The sequence below is a fragment of the Macaca mulatta genome, chromosome 15, assembly GCF_049350105.2.
Source record: "Macaca mulatta isolate MMU2019108-1 chromosome 15, T2T-MMU8v2.0, whole genome shotgun sequence".
Lineage (NCBI taxonomy): Eukaryota > Metazoa > Chordata > Mammalia > Primates > Cercopithecidae > Macaca > Macaca mulatta.
The window spans coordinates 60,707,891-60,729,846 of NC_133420.1; the positions used below are offsets into that span (position 1 = coordinate 60,707,891).

The 21,956-nt window shown below is 39.7% G+C and overlaps 1 protein-coding gene across 5 annotated transcripts; it reads left to right on the forward strand.

Annotated features, from left to right (window-relative positions):
* The first annotated feature begins 236 nt into the window (after positions 1-236).
* On the forward strand, positions 237-21,029 carry XPA (XPA, DNA damage recognition and repair factor). 5 transcript variants are annotated; one of them, XR_013404668.1, is made up of 8 exons: positions 237-456; positions 1,474-1,584; positions 5,661-5,766; positions 8,040-8,205; positions 10,273-10,390; positions 11,736-11,862; positions 12,909-13,138; positions 20,256-21,029. XR_013404668.1 is itself a non-coding variant. In XM_015117236.3 (7 exons), the coding sequence occupies exons 1-6, from the start codon at positions 285-287 to the stop codon at positions 13,112-13,114; spliced, it is 879 nt and encodes a 292-aa protein (XP_014972722.2). In that variant the 5' UTR covers positions 237-284; the 3' UTR covers positions 13,115-13,138; positions 20,256-21,029. The 5 variants fall into 5 exon arrangements, 4 of the variants coding, with proteins under 4 accessions (XP_014972722.2, XP_014972727.1, XP_077821802.1 ...); XM_015117236.3 differs by lacking the exon at positions 11,736-11,862; XM_015117241.3 differs by lacking the exon at positions 11,736-11,862 and having other exon boundaries at positions 237-353.
* The last annotated feature ends 927 nt before the right edge of the window (positions 21,030-21,956 follow it).

Genomic DNA, 21,956 nt, shown 5'->3' on the forward strand with positions numbered 1-21,956 from the left:
ACCTATTTTAAAGGTGACCAGGTCCTGACATATGATCTCAGCAGGGACTCTTCTCCCAGATGACAAGTGAGCAGGTAGGTAGGTGGGTACTCCGTGTCCGCGCATGCCCAGACTCCGCACAGCGCCCCTGCAGGCCACGCCGAGCTCCTTAACTGCGCAGGCGCTCTCACTTCGAAAGGCCGCTGGGTACGGGGAACGCAGAGACTGTGCCGGGCGGTCGGCTCGCCTGGGCGCGCAGTGCGCGTGCGTGGGCCTGGGAGCTGGGTCCTTGGAGTAGGACGGAGATGGCGGCGGCCGACGGGGTTTCGCCGGAGGCGGCGGCTTTAGAGCAACCCGCGGAGCTGCCTGCCTCGGTGCGGGCGAGTGTCGAGCGGAAGAGACAGCGGGCACTGATGCTGCGCCAGGCCCGGCTGGCTGCCCGGCCCTACCCGGCGACGGCGGCTGCGGCTACTGGAGGTTTGGGCCGCGGCGGCGCTTGCCCCTTCCCTCTCCCCGCCTCCCCGGTCCCCAGACTGGCTCGTGCGAGCCGAGTCCCGGGGCCCGGGGGTCGAGGCAATTGCGCTGGCGTCTGTGCGCAGATTATTCCCCAGTCGTAGAGGGAATCCGCCCAGCCGCCTTGTCAGAGCGTCCTGTCCACGACCACAGAGCGTTCCGCGGTCGCCCCTGGGCCTTCTTTGGTGCACCTGGGCTGCTCAGCTTCGATTTTTCGTTTAGGGCTGCAGCCGCCCCGGCTGGGAGGTGCCAGCCACTGCCAGGTGTCAGGGCCTCAGCTGTCCTAGAAAGAGGAGTTAGACTAGTTCTTGATTCTAGCCTATATACCTAGAACTAGTTGGTGGAAGAGGCAGATCTTGGTGTTTGTTAGGGAGAACTTTCAGCAATTGGAGTTGCCAAAAGTCTAACGGATTGCTTCTCATGAGCTACCGGTTACTAGAAGTGCTACACACACACACACACACACACACACACACACACACACACACACAAAACACAACACACCCCACTGCTGGAGTTCTGGCTGAGATCACCTTGAATCTTTAGATAAATTTGTGAAGAATTGATGTTTTTATGATATGGAGGCTTAAAATCCATACACAGTATATTTCTCCATTTATTTAAGTCTTCTTTGATTTCTCTTAGTGTTTTGTAGTTTTCAGGGCAGAGGTTTTACACATCTCTTTCTAGGTTGTTATTTCTTAATTCTAATTGTAGATTCTTGTGGATATTTTACACACATAATTACATCATCTGTGAACAGATGCTGTTTTACTTCTTTCTTTTCATCCTTTATGCCTTTTTGGTTTTCTTGCTCTGTTGGACTAGCTGGGGCCTTCAGTATAATGTTGAATAGAAGTGGTGATCGTGGACATCCTTGTGTTGTGTGAGATATATTGAATTCAGAGGAATTTTCTCTTTGTGAACAAGGTAACATACGGGCTTACCTACTTCAATTGTTGACTGCTTTTACTTTTGTAGGCATGGCTAATGTAAAAGCAGCCCCAAAGATAATTGACACAGGAGGAGGCTTTATTTTAGAAGAGGAAGAAGAAGAAGAACATAAAATTGGAAAAGTTGTTCATCAACCAGGTAAAGTGAGTTTTTCAAAAATAAGTATCTAGATTGGTTATTTTGAGTAACATGCTTAATTCTATGCAAACTGATGCTACATAATGCCGCAATTACTTTAATTAGTGAGTACATTATCTTTATAAAAGTGATAAAGTTTGGCAGTTTTGCTAGTAGATTAAAAAAATCAAAGAAACAGCCATGCATATGGAAATGATTATTTAACTTGTGGCTGATGTACTTAGGGGTTGATGCTCTCTGTTGTTTTATAATAGGCAGGGTTAGTCAGTATATTGATTGGTAGAATAAATACTCAGAATTATCCTGATAGGCTGAAATGAGGTGCCAGCATCCGGGAGATAACTGTGGAGAAAGAAAGCAGCTTACAAAATATAAGGTAGACCAGCATACAAAGAAGGATATAACTATGATCTAAGGTTAGTGCTTTGGTAAATCACTTATGTGTATGCGTATCTTCACAGTGAGGGTACTTTCACAGTCTTTGGGAAAAAGATAGAAACACTTTATTTTTTTATAAGTTTAGCAGCCAACAGTGCAATATAACAGATTTAAAAAAACCGAAAACCTATTCCAGTCTTTAGCTGTAGCTACAGAAGTGTTGTGCATTCATCAATGTAGGTGGTTGCGCTGCTCTAATCTGTGTGTGTCTATACTGTTGTTTGCAGAAGCCGAGACTTGAAGGATTAAAATAGTTGTTTTTATTTGCATCAGGGACTGGTTTTGTGGACGACAAAACCCGGGGTGGGGTTGGGGGGTGGCTGGGGATGGTTTCAGGATGATTCAAGCGCATTACATTTTACTGTGTACTTTATTTCCATTATTGTTACATTGTAATATATAATGAAATAATTACACAACTCTTACTTATGGTAGACTGCCAGTTTCTGAGTGGTAAATGTAAAAGGGAGTGACAATTTGAAAATTATCATTGTGTTTATTTAGGAATTCCCATTATAAAGAATGTTTTAAATTAGAAAACTGCACATTTTAAATGTTTTAATTAATAATGCTATGTAATAGCTTCCTAATTGGTATTTCTATCACACTTTCTCTTCATTCTAACGCATCCTGGTAAATTTTTCAAATGTACCACTTTGGCTATCACTGGCCTTGTTCCAAAAGTTTTAGTTTTCCTTTTGTCTATGGATATGCTCCTCTAATATTCTACAAAAAAAGCATGCTTTTTTTGTTTGTTTGTTTTCTTAAAGTTTGGAGATTAGTGTGTTATAACGAAGGAGGTAAGGGAAGGCAGTGATAGGAATATTTTGAAACAAACAATTAATGACATAATGACAATTCTCCTTTTCTTTTTTTTTTTTTTCTTCTTTGAGATGGAGTTTCACTCTCGTTGCCCAGGCTGGAGTGCAGTGGTGCGATCTCGGCCCACTGTGACCTCCGCCTCCTGGGTTCAAGCGATTCTCCTGCCTCAGCCTCCCGAGTAGCTGGGATTATAGGCATGCACCACCAGGCCCCGCTAATTTTGTATTTTTAGTAGAGACGGGGTTTCTCCATGTTGGTCAGGCTGGTCTCAAGCACCCAGTCTCAGGTGATCCACCCTCCTCCGCCTCCCAAAGTGCTGGGATTACAGGCGTGAGCCACTGCACCCAGTCGACAACTCCTCTTTCTTCTCATTGGAAATTGTGGCAGCTCTGAGAGTTGGAGCATTCAGCCTAAAGACTTCTTAGTAAAATTTATGTGTTTACATATATATGTATATGTATGTGTGTGTGTGTGTGTGTATATGTATGTATGTAGGTAGGGGTGTGTGTGTGTGTGTGTGTGTGTGTGTGTGTGTATATATATATATATATATATATATATATATGGAAAGAGTCTTGCTCTGTCACCAGCCTGGAATGCAGTGGCGTGATCTTGGCTTACTGTAACCTGTACCGCCTGTGTTCAAGGGATTCTCTTACCTCAGCCTCCCAAGTAGCTGGGACTATAGGCACACATCACCATGCCTGGCTAATTTTTTTGTTTTTGTTTTTGAGACGGAGTTTCACTCTTATTGCCCAGGCTGGAGTGCAGTGGCACAATCTTGGCTTGCTGCAACCTACACCTCCTGGGCACAAGCGATTCTCCTGCCTCAGCCTCCAGAGTAGCTGGGATTACAGGTGCCTGCTACCACGCCCAGCTAATTGACAGCTGGCTAATTTTTGTGTTTTTTTGTAGAGACAGGGCTTTGCCATGTTTACCAGGCTGGTCTCGAACTCCTGCACTCAAGTGATCCACCCACCTCGGCCTCCCAAAGTGCTGGGATTATAGGTGTGAGCCACTGTGCCCAGCCTTACTAGTAAAATTTAAAGACTTGCTGGGAGAAACAGTTCTTACAGGATTAAGTTTCATAGCTAGGCATTTGAAGTCCTTAAATAATCTAGCCTTGCCTTACCTAGAGTGGTTTTTCTGTGCTGGGAGTTGAGGATACATGGCTGAATACAGACTCTCCTCTCAAGGAGTTTATAATCCAGAAGGTGAGACAGATAAAGAAGCTTTTTGCTTTGTTGGTAGGGGATAGAATGGAGGGAGAAAAAAATGTTTCCATTTGGAAGTGAATGCTGTTGTTGTCTTTCTTCTGTTACCATGCTGTTTATTGCTCTTTCCTGTGTAATGTTGGTGCCCTGTCTGTAAGCAGATCCCTTTTCACCCTACCACTCTGGGACTAATCTGTTTTGTACTTTCAGCGGTGCTGTGGTAGGCAAAATAATGGCCCCCAAAGATGTCCATGCCTTAATCACCCTGGAACCTATGAATATATTATCTTTATCATAGCAAAAAGGACTTTGCAGATATGATTAAGGTCAAAGACCTTGAGATGGGGAGAATATCCTGGGTTATCCAGGTAGACCCAATGTAAGCACACAAATTTCCTTAAAAGTGGAAGAGGGGCTGGGCACAGTGGCTCACGCCTATATTCCCAGCACTTTGGGAGGCCAGGGTAGATGGATCACCTGAGATCAAGAGTTTGAGACCAACCTGGGCAACATGGTGAAACTCTGTCTCTACTAAAAATACAAAAATTAGAGCTGGGTGCAGTGGCTCACGCCTGTAATCCCAGCACTTTGGGAGGCCGAGGTGGGTGGATCACAAGGTCAGGAAATCGAGACTAGCCTGGCCAACATGGTGAAACCCCATCTCTACTAAAAATACAAAAATTAACCGGGTGTGGTGGTGCGTGCCTGTAATCCCAGCTACTTGGGAGGCTGAGGCAGGAGAATTGCCTGAACCCAGGAAGTGGAAGTTGCAGTGAGCCAAGATCACGCCACTGTACTACAGCCTGGGCAACGGAGCGAGATTCCATCTCAAAAAACAAAACAAAACTAAAAACAAAAATTATCTGGGCATGGTGGCGTGCACCTGTAATCTCAGCTACTTGGGAGGCTAAGGCAGGAGAATCACTTGAACCTGAGAGGTGGAGGTTGCACTGAGCCGAGATCGTGCCACTGCACTCCAGCCTGAGCGGCAGAGCAAGACTCCTTTTCTACAAAAAAGTAGAAGAGGAAACCTGAGAGTCAGAGGGACATGTGATTATGGAAGAAGTGAGTGATGCCATGTGAGAAGCCACCATTGCTGACTGTGAAGATGGAGGAAGGGGTCCTGAGTCAAGGAATGCAGGCAGCCTGTAGAAGCTGGAAAAGGCAAGGAGATGGATTCATGCCTAGAGCCTCCAGAAAGGAACACAGCCCTGCCAACACCTTGATTTTAGCCTACTGAGACCCATGTCAGAATAAACTAGAGATCTGTGTGATAATAAATGTGTGTTGTTTTAAGTCACTTAGTCTGTGATAGTTTCTTATAGCTGCAATGTAGCACTAATACAGGTACCTTGCACATGGCCGGGATTCAGAAATACTTGTGGAATTGCTAGGTTTTTTTTTTCTTTATGTTACTTCCTTTTCTTTTTTCCTCTTTAATTTTTTTTTTAGATAAACATAATCAAGGTCTTATTTTGTCTTTTACTTAAATGTATTTATGTGAGGCATAACATACATGCGGATAAGCTAATAAAATAGAGGAAAATATATTGTTCTAGTCATAAAAAAGGAAACTTAAAGAGTTCATTTTCCTTTTCTTAGGACCTGTTATGGAGTTTGATTACGTAATATGTGAAGAATGTGGGAAAGAATTTATGGATTCTTATCTTATGAACCACTTTGATTTGCCAACTTGTGATAACTGCAGGTACTTATTTTAGATGATGTTCTTAATTGCCAATGTTTATGGGTAGGTTTAGGGCAAAACAAGTTATATCTGTTTGGATTTGATATTTTCTTAGTAATTATGATTTTTATTTTGGGCGTTTCCTAAAATTTCTATGGTTTCTATTTTGCCAAATACGGTAAATCTGTGACTATTAAAGCTTATGATATACCCCATAAAATAGGAAGGATGGTTCTGCCATAGAAATTTCCTTTTCTTTTTCTGCTGGCCTGAGTTTTTTTGTTCTTGTTTTTTAACATCTCTCAGTAGCAGGCTCCTAACCCTTCTCTTCACCCAGCCCTAATGATCCCTCTATTTCTTAATTATTCCAGGGTGTGTTACATCTTGGTCAGAGGACTGGGGCCTTCAGTGAGAGGACTGTAGCTCAGAATACCTTTTTCATTCATGTTTTGCTACCCTCATAAAGAGAATAGATGAGGAAAAACCATATTCTTCCATTCTTTTTCTTCTAGACTTTATCCTTTTTTTATATCACCCAGAATAACCTTTCTCACTTCACATGGTTCTCCTATCGCTACTGTTGACTCAGCCAGATGCTGTGCTGGTATCTTTTGCACTTTGAAACTTTGAAGGTACCATCTTGGAATCTTAGTTGGACCTCTTACCTGCTCCCTGTGCTTAGTTTGTCCCTACAGCCCTCAATCAACTCCTCACATGCCTGAAGAACCCGACCTTTTAGAGTCCCTGCTGCGGACACTGGGAGCCATCGTGATTGGCTTGTTGCTGAGCGGAGTCCTAGGTAGATAGAGAGGGAGGTGTGGTCCCTGGTCTCATGATCAGATATATGGCTGGGAATGTTCCGGCACCACAGCTGGAACTACAGATTACAAACTCATTTCCCACCGACACAGTGGTGAAGGTCCACAGTATTGTCATCATTCTCCTTAAAGGCCAGTATAGCTTTTGGGAAATGAAACACTACATAGAATTTTATTTCCAAGAGAAAATAGAAGCAACTATTGTACTGGTTTAAAGAAAGTTGTGAACATATTACCTTACCATAGCAAAGGGACTTTGCAGATATGATTAAGGTTAAAGACCTTGAGATGGAGAGATTATCCTGGGCTATCTAGGTAGACCGAATACAAGCACACGAGCTTTCTTAGAAGTGGAAGAGGAAAGCTGAGAGTCAGAGGGACATGCGATTAATGAAGAAGTGAGTGGTGCAATGTGAGAAGCCATCATCATTGGCTGTGAAAGTGGAAGGAGGGGGTCGTGAGTTAAGGAATGCAGGTGGCCTCTAGAAGCTAGAAAAGGCAAGGAGATGGATTATTACCTAGTGCCTCCAGAAAGGAACGCAGTCCTGCCAACAGCTTGAAAAGTCTGGAAACGTTACGCTTTTATGTTTAATCATAATCAGGAACACAGGCCTCCATTCTTTTTCAACATCGTCAAAGATGATAGTTTTAGTACCATGTAGTCTACATGTCTCATGTTAGTTTATACTTCTGAATTATTTAGCTTTCATACAGCTCTTCCCAGTTTTAACTTTTATGTGTTTGTGATAGAATCCTCTGATTGAACCTTTGATTTCTCCCCTCCCTGACCTGTACCTGCTCTTTAGTGTTTACCATTTCAGTAAAGCCAGCTTCATTCACTGGCTATGTCTCCACTCTCCTGTGTGCATTAATTCCAAACCTGTTTGGCTTTAGGTTCAAACCATATCCTGAATCCATCGGCATCTCATCCTCTCCCACTGCTGCCTTAGTCTAGGCCACCATCAGCTCTTGCCTGGACCACTGCCGTAGTGTTCTAACTGGTCTCTCCCCCACTACCCCTTTTGTACCCCTAGGGTCTCCTTTTCATATCGTATTTTGCTCAAAACTTTCTAGTGGTTTCTAACCATTGTCTTCACCATTGCTTGCAAGGCCCTGACTGTCTCTGACTGTACCTCCCACCACTCCTCACCATCGCTTACTGCAGGTCTTCTAGTTACACTGGTCCTCTTGCTGTAAGCTCTCTTTGCAAAATACACCCATCCCCTAGAGCCTTTGCCCTTGCTGTTCCCTTTGCTAAGAATGTTTTTTCTCTAGATAATATAACTTATCAGAATAAGTAAAAGATAAAGTATTTTTCCATTAGAATTCTTATGTTGCTAATTTAACCATGAGAGTTGCAGGAAAAAGTATTTTATATGTCCTTTTTGCTGTGTGTGCCCCTAAGTTGCTGGGCCATTTGCAAACTTAGTTTATTTAAAATAACTAATTTATATAATGGACTTAATCTGTTTTCAGAGATGCTGATGATAAACATAAGCTTATAACCAAAACAGAGGCAAAACAAGAATATCTTCTGAAAGACTGTGATTTAGAAAAAAGAGAACCACCTCTTAAATTTATTGTGAAGAAGAATCCACATCATTCACAATGGGGTGATATGAAACTCTACTTAAAGTTACAGGTCTCTAATAAGTTGTGTTTATTATATTTAACTCTGGTAAAGTCTTAATAACAAACTAGTCATAGTCAGCTTGGTTTTTGCTTACAGAGTGTGAAAAAACTCTTTTCTCTAGTTTTGCATATGCATCACAGTCATGTATAATGACATTTAATAACATGTTTTCTCATTTTGCTTTTGTTTTTTTTTTTGTCTTATACGATAAGGTCTCACTCTGTCACTCAGGCTAGAGTGCAGTGGTGAGATCATGGTTCACTGCAGCCTTGACTTCCTGGGCTCAGGTAATCCTTCCATCTTAGCCTTCTGAGTAGCACCTGGCTAGTTTTTTGTATTTTTTGTAGAGATGGGGTTTTGCCATATTGCCCAGGCTGGTCTCGAACTCCAGGGCTCAAGTGATCCTCCTGCTTTGGCCTCCCAAAATGATGGGATTACAGGCATGAGCCATCATGCCTGACCTCATTTTGCTTCTAATAGGGCACTTTGAAACAAACATGTTGCTATTGGGTGATGTTAAGAGTACAATTTGGAAACTAAAAAAGGTTGGAATGGGAGTCAGGCCCCATTTCCTTACCCTCTTTCACCTCCATCTCCCACCAAAAAAGAAATATTAAAAAAAAGAAAAATTTCAGGAATTTCATAAATACCTAAAATCTAACTCTACCCATCTGGAATGCTAGCGAGTGTCCATATAGCTCTGTAATCTCAGAGCAGGTCTTCTCAGCGCCACTTGCTGCAGATAGGTTACAGGCGTGCCAAGATGCTGATCCACTTAGTGGCTAGGACTGCTAGTGCCCAGGCCAGTTTCTTTGAGTCACAAGCAGTCTCTTGTATCTACCTCAGAGTGGTACAAATATTGTAATATTCTTTTTGTGCTGTTAGCTTAAAATATTGGGAGGCATTGCTTTAGAGCACAGTTTTGAATATATACTATACTAGAAAATCCCGTATCACCAAATAAAATTAAGAAGCCATATTGTAAAACAAAACATGTACTGAATTTCATTAAATACTAATATGAGTCTGTTGATTAGAAAATTCACTATTGTTTCATGTATCATTAAATATTTTTAAATGCCGCTAATTAAATCAACATACGCTTTCTTATCACTTGATGCTTTTATTTTATACTTGGTGAAATAGCGCCAGTAGACTTTATTACAGTTTTTTGTCGTATATCACAACTTTTGCATACATAAAAGGGAAAATGCAAGTGCAGAAGACTTATGATGATATTCCTAAACTTCCCATTCAAAGTCCGGTTCTTCATCACTTTTTGACTCAGAGTTGTTAAAGTACCATTAAGTGCATTGGTGATGCAGCATTTTCAGGGATGTTAAATTGTGGAAAATGTGATGTCCCAGAATATATGAAAAACAAGTATATCACTTGAATATGTAAGAAATTTGAGTTTGGCTACACTGATTAATATTATGGTCCTTTAACATATTGTGAGAGGTATCCTGAGCATAATCCTTAGTGGTAAATTCTCTTAAAATGTAAGTAAATACTATAAAGAGTAAAGGTATAGAATGTAAAGTTTTAAAAGTAGATTGAAGACTTTTTACATCATTTTGGTACCAAAATTAAAAATATATATATATCCTGCAGATCAGAAGTCAAGTCGATAGAAACAATTACTGATCTTGAAGGAGATGAGTAGTAGTAATTGGTAATTTCCTGCGGTTGGAGATTTTTTGGAGATGACCTCATATTTAGGTCTGATGTGGCTAATCTGTCAACAAACTGTTTCTTTGGTGAGCCCGCCACAGTTGATCAAACTCACTGACCACATGTACTTTTGATTCCTGTGACGATACAGTCAGAGGACAACTTTTCTATTTATAATCTAATTCAGCATATGTTTACTGACAGTTGCATAGGTTTGGATAGATGTTTTATTAGAGTTGTTTCTGATCATTAATATTTAGAACCTTTACATTTCTCATAAGTATTTATAACTTTATACTTGGGTTAGATATTCTTTGGTACCTGTGGATTTGACAGTTATAACTTTATAATATTTTGCAAGTCCGAATCACAACTTATTTAAATATGGATTTTGTGTTGTAGATTGTGAAGAGGTCTCTTGAAGTTTGGGGTAGTCAAGAAGCATTAGAAGAAGCAAAGGAAGTCCGACAGGAAAACCGAGAAAAAATGAAACAGAAGAAATTTGATAAAAAAGTAAAAGGTAGATGGCCACATTTTATATCGTGAAGGGTTGTGTTTTACCATTTTGCAAAAAGCGTTTAGCTAGATTCTTCCTGTTTAATGTCGCCAATAGATTGGAATGTGTTTTTCAGAGGTTGAAAAAAATGACTTAAAGTTTGCCTCAGTATGTTGGTCTTCAAGGCACTCAGCTCAAACCTCATAGTACGACATTTCTGAAAAGCATGTACCTCATCATCTTAAAGTGAATCGTGTTTTTATATAGGAACAATGTGAGGATCAGGAGTGGTATCACTGGTCAAGGATTTGGCATCAATTAAATCTTAAGTATAATCAATAGTGTTATAAAAAACATGCCCACCAACAATCTCCTCTAATTGCTTAAAATGAAAAGCCATGCCCTAAGTCTTAGTCATCTAATTCAGCAGCTAGAAGGAACTTTTATTTTATATATGACCAAAAGACCCAGAAAGGTGGAGTGACTTGTTACATAGTTACTGGCAGAGTTAGGACTGGAAGCAGGCTTTTTTGACTGAAAGTCTCCATGAAGTAGTCATTTCTCTATCCATGCATCTGTGTTTGCATGCATTCCCTTGTCCATCTATCTCTGCATTAATTTGTCCCTGTTATCCATCCAGGTATGTATGTCTGTTAAGTCTGTCTGTCTGAAATTTTCATCCATCCATCCATCAATGTATCCAATGTTTACTAAGTGTCAACTATGTGCCAGGCACTGTGCTAACATAAATTCTGGAGTCAGAATTTGTCAGGAGAGAAACTTAAAATCGTGCAGGTGTGCTAGGTACCATGATAGTGATGAGCGAGCGGTGCTGCGGGAGCACAGTGGTCACTTTCTGCTCTATCACAGAATCCCTGAAAGAGCCTTAAAAAAGGAAACATCCATGTTCTTCATGCAGTAATTTTTTGCAGAGGCCCATTGCAGTGTACACTGTGTAGAGATAACACATACTTTGTGTATATATTGGGTTTTATATATATACTAAATTAATTCATTGAAAATGTCCTATCCATATAATTTTGCTTTTGTTTTTCATAATTGGCTTTGGAGTGGTTTGGATTGGATTAATAAGTGGTTTTGGAGAATGAATAAGATAAGATCAGATGTCTTAAAAACAAAAAAGCAAAACCAAAAATTGAACGTAAGCCTTCCTTGTTGTGAGGAACACATTGTTGTAATCCTTCTCATTGTGAGGATTTGTTTTTCCTTTGTCATTACAAGTGTAATTCAATTACAGTGCGGAAAAGTTAGAGAATTACAAAGAGCTCTTATCACATGATTTTCCTACTCAGAGACAATCGTCAGCAACGTTTTAATTTTTGCTCTTCCTGTTCTTTTCTATCCTAAGAACCTTAAAATTTTTAAAAAATAAAAATGGAAGCACTATTTGACACGAAGTTAAGCCAGCAACTCCATGATCAACATCCGTATACACATCTTTTTATATAGTTACTTAGCAATTCCTGAATCACAAGGTAAGGCACACACTCATGGCTTTGTAGAGAGGTTTCCTGTAATAAGTTGTGTCACCTAAGAACATTTCATTAAAGAACTCCCCAGAATTAGCCACTGCTGTATTGAGAGGATTTGGAAAGGGTTCTTATGAATTTGGCCCTTTAATCTTTTCAGTGCTTTACACCAGTCCTTCCTCTGTTCCAGTAGCAAGGAGAATCTTGGAAGATAAAGTAGTGAAAAGGCATTTTAAGAGGTGTGAAAGAGAGGACAGAGTTATAGATTAGTTATATACTAGCCTAGGATTTTTTAACTCCAGCTACCTGAAATCACCTCAACTCTTACCTGTCTGCTGCCTCCTTAAACCATTTCCAGGTGGTATTTTGGTGCAGATAATAATATATGGATAGAATAATAAGTATTAATTAAAAACCTGTATCTGCAAGGTGATGAAATATTTTTTGAAATGAGGGCTGTCTGTACTTTCTTAGATACTAATTCTGTAGTTTGGTCACAGTGTCATCTAATGGTAACAAATTCCTGTAATTTGACAAACAGAATGAAAGACGATGGCATCCATTTCATCACATGCTTTTTTAATAAAAATTCTATGTGGCATATATATTATTAGTATGAACAGAACTCTTCAAAAAGATTTAGTTTCCATTGGTATTACTTTTTAAAGAAATATGAACTTTAATGTAATTGGCTTTTTTTCTCATTACATTAAATTGCTGCTGTTAATCACCAGATAAGCTACTGTCAGTTGTCCTCATTTTGAAGAGTTTGAACTTGCCCTGAAGTTTTTCATAGAGTTAGACCTCTTGGGTCTGGTTTCTTTTCCAGTTCGCTTCTTACTTGAATGAAGCATGTCTTTTGAGGAAATTTTCCAAAGTGGTTACATGAGTCATATATTTTCCAAGTCTCTGCAAATAGAAATGTTTTTCTGCTTTTGTGCATATGAATACCTAAGTTCTGTAACATTAGTCCACTGTCTTCTGGTGTTTAATGTTCAGAGAGGTCAGTGTGATGCCTTCTTTAATTATGGCTTCTTGTTGATTTACTTTAGAGGTTGTTCCCGCCTTCCTGAATAGGCCACAAAGGGCTGAGATTGGAGTAGACACTGTAGAGAGTAGACACAAGGAGCTTACTGTACAGTTTTCTCAGAGGCTCAGAACAGAGAGGAATAAAAGCAAGTCTAAAAGTATTTTAGTTGAAAAGAAATTGGAACCTGGTTCCTCTTGGTCTTCTGATTTTGATCCGCAAAGAAGCTGACACAGTTTACTTCTTTATGGGAAGGTAAGAGATTATATTTACCTGCTTTGAGAATATGATCTTCTACTTTAGCAATTTGAGAATTGATCTGACTACCAAAAATAATTTTACAGTTTAAATAGTGTAAGGTGTGTATATATCTATATAGATATAGATCTATATAGATATATAAAAATAGGGTGAAAGACAAAGTGTTTTCTTGTTAGTGAATTCAAATTGTTAACGGATTTTAGATACAAGAAGGCAGAAACTGCTGTTCAGTTTTTTAACTGGTATCAAAACTCTGTATCAAAATATTCAAAGGACCGATTGAGAGTATTTGGAAAGAGTTCTTTTGAATTTGGCCGTTTCAATGCCCTCCACCAGTCCTTCCTCTTTTCCAGGAGCAAGGAGAGCCTTGAAGGATGAAGTAGTGAACAGGCATCTTAAGGTGTGCGAAAGGACCGTTACACATTACAGTAATCAGTTATAGATGATAGAAATCAGTTTTGATTTCAAAACTTCAGGATGCACTGGCCTTAATATTAGATGGGGACGTTCACCTGGTTCAAATGTACAGAACTTTTTGGGTTTGCATGTCTACTCTATAAATAAGGTAGAGATAAGGCTTTTCTTTAGTTATACCAGCTTTCTCTTATTCAGTACTGGTAGAGGTTACCCTTCTAAAAAAAGGAAAATAAATTCATTTTCATTATTTATTACTATGTACTTTCCTCCCAAAAGAGGTAGGTAAGAAATCTCCTATGGAGGCCCAAGTTTGTGGACATTTTACATTGTGGGTCTGTGGTTATATTTATGAATCTTTGGAGTCATCTCTCAAGAGAGTTTGGGAGACTCAGTTCTCTGTTACTCTGCTTTAGTTTAGTTTATGGAGGACTAAATAAGACCAAAGCATCATATTATCTTTGTGTCTTTTCCTTGTAATTTTTTTTTCCTCCTGTTAACAGGGGGCACCATGAGTCAGTACTTCCTGCCCTACCATGAAGCATTTAGTAGTATCTTGTCTCTCTCAGTTAGTTGTCTTATAAGTTGACCTCAGAAGCAGCATTGGGTTTCCTTGAATACAGACCACCTCTTTTGCAAAACCAAGATGTTAAACTGAATACAAGTTTTAGATTGGTATAAAATAACATTTTCATTTAAAAAAGGATTTAGGAGAAAATTTTTTTGTGTAAAAAGTATAAGCAGTCCCTGAATATATCAGTAACAAGACTGGTTACCCTGAAAATTGTTATAAATTTCCACAAAAGGCAGTCCTTTAGTTAATAGCTTCCAGCATTGTGAAATTCTAGGCCAGTGGAACTAGGAGGCTGGCACATGGTAAACCACTATTTTGTCTCCAGCTTCAATTAGGCCTTCAGCACTGCGTAGGACCTGCACCCATGCCAGGTTTCCTCGGCTTCCCCAAAGTCAATTTCAGACCTACAGACCTCCTTTCACTCTTCTAAAGCCTTACCTTGTTTTTACAACTACCTCCTTCCCATTCTCAGCAGTAGGTAGTTGATTTCTGCTTTTCTAAGTTTTAAGTTGTTAAATGAAGTAATGTGAAAAAAGTATTAATCTTAAATTTTTTTATTTACCTGATGTTGACATTTGCCATATTTACTTTTTCTTCCACACACATATTTTGCCAAGCCATTTAAGTTACTTGCAGACATTGTGATTCTTACAAATACTTCAGCATGTTTTTCCTCAAAACAGTGGCATTCGGCTGGGAGCAATGGCTCACGCCTGTAATCCCAACACTTTGGGAGGCCGAGGCGGGCAGATCACCTGAGGCTAGGAGTTTGAGACCAGCCTGACCAACATGGTGAAACCTTGTCTCTACTAAAAATACAAAAATTAGCTGGGTATGGTAGTGGACACCTGTAGTCCCAGCTACTCAGAAGGCTGAGGCAAGAGAATTGCTTGAACCCGGGAAGTGGAGGTTGCAGTGAGCTGAGATTGCGCCATTGCACTCCAGCCTGGGCAACAAGAGTGAAACTCTGTCTCAAAAAAACAAAAAACAAAACAAAACAAAACAAAAAACAATGGTGTTCTTCTACCTAGCTAAAGAACAATGATCATACTCAAGAAATTTAGCATTAATAAAATGCTGCTGTCTTGTGTATAATTTAATATTCCCCAGTTATTTTGGTGTCCTTGACAGCTTTTTGTTGGATCCAGGTGCTATTCAAGGATGATGCATAGTGATAGTTGCTTTTAAACTAGTCTCTCAGCCTTTTTTGTCTTTCACGACATTATTTTGCAGTCAGTGCCCAGGCCAGCTGCTATTCAGCGTGTCCCTCCATTCAGATTTATTAGCTGCTTGTTTCCTCACAGTTAGACTCAGGTCGAATGTTTTTGGTGGGAATACTTTCAAGCTGATGTGTTTGAGCATTTATCAGTAGACACATGGTACCAGCTCTTTTAAGGGAGTGGTAGTTTGACTGCTTAGTTAAGGTGGTGTCTGCCACGCTTGTCCATTGTAAAGGTACCCTTTATCCTTTGTAATTAGTGAGAATTCTAATACTGTGTGAATATCTCATTCCTTACCTTTCCTTAGTGGTTTTATTTAGTACACAGGGCTGAGTCCTACTTTAGTTATTATTGTGGTGGATATAAATGGTGATTTTCTATTTCTGTCACTTTCTGTAATTGTTATTTGGCTTTTGGAAAGAGGAGCTTTTCTCCTTTTAAAAACTTTTTTTTTTTTTTTTTTTAAAGCATCAGCTGGACTCATTGTTTCTTATTCTGAAGTCAATGTATTATAGTCCATTCCAGTCATGATTCATTTTGGTGTTGAAATTGTCCAAAATTTGTCCAGTAGAATCCCCTTCAAACTAGCTCCTGTCTTTTTAAACTATTTTGTATGGAAATAATTTCAAACTTATAAAAACTTGCAAGGATAATAATACAAAGGGCCACTCATATATCCTTTATCCAGATTACCTACTGTTAACACTTTATGCTATTTGCATCATTTGCATGCTCTTTCTATACACATACAGTATTTATTTTTTTCTGAACCATTTAAGACTAAGTTGTATACATTACCACCCTTTACCCATAAATATTACAGTGTATATTTCCTAATAGGGATATATTTTGTTACACAACCAAAGTATATTGTTAACTTGAGTAAATTTAACATTGATTTAGTATTTATGTCTAATCTGCCCTCCATATTCTAGTTTTGTTAGTTGATCTAATATTCTTTTTTTTTTTTTTTTTTTTTTTTTTTGAGACGAGTCTTGTCTGTCGCCTGGGCTGGAGTGCAGTGGCAGGATCTCAGCTCACTGAAAGCTCCGCCTCCCAGGTTTACGCCATTCTCCTGCCTCAGCCTCCCGTGTAGCTGGGACTACAGGCGCCCGCCACCTCGCCCGGCTAGTTTTTTGTATTTCTTTTTTTTTTTTTTTTTTTTTTTTTTTGAGACGGAGTCTCGCTCTGTAGCCCAGGCTGGAGTGCAGTGGCCGGATCTCAGCTCACTGCAAGCTCCGCCTCCCGGGTTCACGCCAATCTCCGGCCTCAGCCTCCCGAGTAGCTGGGACTACAGGCGCCCGCCACCTCGCCCGGCTAGTTTTTTGTATTTCTTAGTAGAGACGGGGTTTCACCGTGTTAGCCAGGATGGTCTCGATCTCCTGACCTCGTGATCCGCCCGTCTCGGCCCCACAAAGTGCTGGGATTACAGGCTTGAGCCACCGCGCCCGGCCGATCTAATATTCTTTTTAGTGATTCCTTTCTAGAACAGAATCCAGTCAGGGATTGGGTATTGGCTTTAGGTACCAAGTCTTTCTAAACTTTTCTGGGATATTTACACAGCTCTTATTTTTTATGACATTGACATTTTTGAAGAAAAGTCTGCTTCCCCTGCCCTGCCTTTCAAAACATGCTTCTCACTTGGGGCAGTTTCTGGTGTGTCCTGCTGGCTGGATGTAGGGTATGCATTTCAGGCCCGGGACAGTATGTAAGTGATGTGCTTTTCTCAGGGCCTCATATCTGGAGGCACTGATGTCTGTCAGCCCTCAGTGGTAATTCTGATTTTTGATTTGATAAGCAAAAAGAAATTGTATCCCCCTAGATTTAGTATCCATCCATTGATGGTTCTTGCTAGAACCAGTCTTTAGTATGATGGTTATAAGAATTGTCTTCTAATTCCAGCATTCCTTCTGCATTTAAGCAGTTGGCAGTCAGCGTTCTGTAACATCCTTTGCCCCATTTACTTATTGGTATGAATTCATTAATTTCTGTTTTTCTCCAGTGGCTTTGGTTCTTTCTGTCCTTACTTTGTTGCTCAAATGGTCTGATTTGGCCTAGTGACTAGCTTTTGTATCTTTTGACATGTCATTTCCTTTTTAATTTTTATTTACTTGTTTACTTTTGAGACCTAGTCTCGCTCTGTCACCCTGGCTAGAGTGCAGTGGCACAATCTCAGCTCACTGCAACCTTCACCTCCTGGGTTCATGTGATTCTCCTGTCTCAGCCTCCCAAGTAGCTGGGATTACAGGCATGTGCCACCATGTCCAGCTAATTTTTGTGTTTTCAGTAGAGATGGGGGTTTCACCATACTGGCCAAGCTGGTCTCAAACTCCTGACCTCAAGTTGATCCACCTGCCTTGGCCTCCCAAAGTGCTAGGATTATAGGTGTGAGCCACCATGCCCGGCCTTATGTCATCATTTCTTGAGCACTCCTGCTTTCTAGCACAACACATGCGTACCTGTATTTCTATGTCTCTGTCTATAAATGTATGTAAACCTTGAGTTTACACACTGATACATCCAGTTCTAAAATTTCATTGGTCATTTTAGTTTTACTTATACGGGCTTTTTGGATGATGAGAAACCTGGTGGCTCCCATGATCCTTAATATAGTGACTTGATCGAAGCCCTGTGTGTGACTAATTCCCGTTACTGCTGCTGCCTCCTCTTCTGGAGGGAGCCCTCTTTTTCTTGGGCTCTCTCACCCTGCTGCGGATGCTTACTTGCTCCATAGGACTGGATTGTTCAGAAAGGGAAAGAAGGGTGAAAAAAACTCCAGACCTATCTATTTAAAAATACTTCCTTATATTCTGTTGTTTTTTCCTTTGAGAGAGGGTCTCGCTCTGTCACCTAGGCTGGAGTGCAGTGGTGCAATCACGGCTCACTGCAGGCTCAAACTCCTTGGCTTAAGTGATCCTCTCACCTCAGCCTCCCAAGTAGCTGGGACTACAGGCATATGCCACCATGGCTAGCTAATTAAAAACATTTTTTTTAATTTTTTTTTTTTTTTTAAAGAGATGGGGGTTTCACTATGTTGCCCAGGCTGGTCTTGAACTCCCGGGCTCAGATAATCCTCCCAAAGTGCTGGGATTACAGGCATGAGCCATTGCACCTGGCCCAAAATACTTCCTTTCTGGCACAAGTTTTTCCAGGAATGTCTAGTAAATAAATTAAAGATGTGGCTTTATTCTTACCATTAAGCCTGACACACTAGCTGAAGAGTGGGGAGAAAAAGTCAAAGTCAGTGTAAAACCTTAGGTTCAATTATGGCTAGAAAGAGTTTTACTACAAGTTTTTTTTTTTTTTAGTATTCAGAAAAGTTTTCTTTGGTACCTCTTTTTAAGTACACATAATATTCAAATTAGGCAGAAAAGTTAATTTATCATGATTGCGCCACAGCAAAATTTTGTAGGATTTTCAGTGGGATAAGGTGGCCAGATGTCTTACATGAGAACCAAGTTGAAAAGCAGGTATTAGAATTCAAGTAGGCAACATCTTCCTTACATTATCTGAAACCAGGGGGCATCTGTGGAGTTCCGGTTAGCATATCATTTTTTATTTAGAAGATATCCTAAGGTAAAATTTAAAGGAAGGAGGGCATTCCAGATCTGTATCTAGAAAAACCAAGGTCTTCAGAATATGAGAGGATACTGAAAGAAATGAAGAGTTTGGATGAACATTTTTTTCTTCTAGACCAAAACCTATCTAGAGGTATGTGCACTGAAATAATGTCAAAGTACTTTTCATGCTAGAAGTATCCATCAACTATACAACCTTGGGCAACTTATAACTTCTCTGTGCCTTGGTTTTCTCATCTGTAAAATTGGAATAATTCTGCTTAGCTTAAAGGGTTGAGGAGTAAATGTATTTAAAGTGGTAAGAACACTGCCTTACACATAGCCCTGTGTTTTCATCCTCATGACATAAAAGCTGAAAATAAGATTCAAGTAGTATTTTGATACTACTTATAGATCTAAAATGAATTAGGGAAAATATGTGATTACTTGGTGTATGTTGAGTTTTATAGCTGAGATTATACAAGACAGCTATCATACTCTCCCTTAGGTAATGCCACTGTCAAAGACAATGATGAACTGTGTGGATAACTGGTGAGAATAGAAATGTAAAGTGTTGCTTTTTATTAAAATATGATTTACTTGGTTGCTTTCAAAGAACCCAATATAATTTTCTTTGTCAAATGATTTTGACAGGAAGTAGCAGAAAAAGCTCCAAACATTAGAATACGACCAGTGTCCTGGCTTCACAGTTATCTTTGCTTAGTTTCCCAACCTGCAAAATAAAATCAAAACTCTGTGGTTCTTTCCAAATCTTAATATTCTGTGATTCTTATTTTTAGCCCTCTTATAAGAACTTCAATAGACTTGAGGTCTTACTGCACAAGCAGTTTTTCTAAGATGAAAACATACCAGCATAGTGGTAGAGTTCTCTACTTTCTAGTTTTCTTGCAAAGCTTGACTTGATGCTTATTGACGTAGCTCCTGACAAGAACTTAAAAATACTTTCTTATTTCAGCTGACTCATTTTCCTACTATGGCATTCTGTTATCTGAAGTCAAACATACCTGAATGTGTCCTATTTTGTTACTCAACTCACTTCTGAATATGGTTCCGTTTTGCATATCACCAACCCACATAACCATTTCTGAATCTCTTGTTTCACACTGCTCCAGTGAAAACTTGATTCACAGGCCGAACTAGTGAGGTAAGAAAGTAAGTTTGCCAAGTTTGTATAATCAACTTTGTTATAAAATTAAGGTAAACTATATATGGTTTAAATACACATAGACACACACACGTACATTGCTGAAAGCTTGATGGATTTGGATTTTTGGATTCAGCTGAATAGCACCACTGAAAAGATGACTTTTAAATTTTTTTCTCAGAATTGCGGCGAGCAGTAAGAAGCAGCGTGTGGAAAAGGGAGACGATTGTTCATCAACATGAGTATGGACCAGAAGAAAACCTAGAAGATGACATGTACCGCAAGACTTGTACTGTGTGTGGCCATGAACTGACATATGAAAAAATGTGATTTTTTAGTTCAGTGACCTGTTTTATAGAATTTTATATTTAAATAAAGGAAATTTAGATTGGTCATGTTCAAAATTCAAAAAAATGCAACATCTTCATAGATGAATGAAATCCTTGTATAAGTAATGCTTCAGTAATAATTATGTATGTTATGGCTTAAAATTAGCACATTTCAGTGAAGGTCGCCTGGCCTGGTTGTGTGCAGAATGTCATGTCTGCGATTGCTTTCTTACAACAGAGATGGGAGCTGAGTGCTAGAGTAGGTGAAAAAGTGGTAGGTCAGCTACAAATTTGTGGACAAGATACCAAGGCAAACCCTAGACTGGGGTAGAGGGAAGAAGTTTCAATAAAGGCCACAGCTGGCTGAACTGGATTCTTAACCAGGAAACAAATGGTGGTGTACCACTGTACCCCAGGTTCTGGTCATGTGTTTTTTAGGACGATTTCTGTCTCCACGATGGTGGAAACAGTGGGGAACTACTGCTGGAAAAAGCCCTAATAGCAGAAATAAACACTGAGTTGTAGGAGTCTGATCATGTTTTCTGTACTCTTGGGGCCTCTATTGTGGGCCTTAACATTAGTCTAGATAGCTTTTTAAATGTTGGATTAAAGTGGAAAAGAGCTGTTTTCATGGTTGTCTGATTGTTGATCAAAGGCGGCACTGATGTTCATCGTTAAGTAGTGCTAACATTTACTGAGCATTTACCAACCAGGTGCCAGGTGTGCACCTAAGTGCCTTAGGAGTATGTTCATTTAGTCCCAGGCTTGCTTCCATGCTGCTTTCAGACTTCTAAGGAAAGGAAGTGACAACCCAATCTCATATCACCACAGGCATGTGCATCAACTTTAGTGAAATTTTCCCGTATCTTGTCAAAACAATTATTGGGTCTAGGGATTTTTTTTTTTTGACAAAAACAAATTCCAGTTAAAATGACTAGATACTTTCAAATTGTTTGACATGACATTTTATCCTACAAATAGAATAAGAAGTTTAAACATTTGTTTTTTCCTCTAGTGGAGATGCTTGGAGAAAGGGTAAGTCGAAAAAAGTCATGTCCAAATAATTGAGACTACACAGAAATGTTTATGCATTTTTCAAGTTTGATTTTTTTTAAACACCTTCACACTCGATTAATATGTGCTATGCTAAATATTACAGCTCAGTAAAAACTGATTCTGAATGGGCAGCAAGATGTTTCTGGGGAAAAAAGCTTTCAGCTTGATGACAACAGAGTAACTAGGGGTTCAGGTTGCTGTAAGAGCATTGTGGGGGGAAAGGAGCTCTTGGACCAAGTGGATCTAGGTTCAGATTCCACTTACTAGCTGTGGACCCTGGGTAAATTACTCCAAAAGCCTGTTTTTATCTGTTAAGAGGGCATAATCATCTCTCAAAGGATTGTCTGAAGTAGTTAATAGGGTGAACCTATAGCACCTGGCACATAATAACCACTAGTTAAAGAGCATGTATTATTATCAAGGCCACTATATTACAGAAAATAGATCTGTGTGGTTAAGGGATGCTTCTATTCACCCTTTACACCCTTATCAGTTTA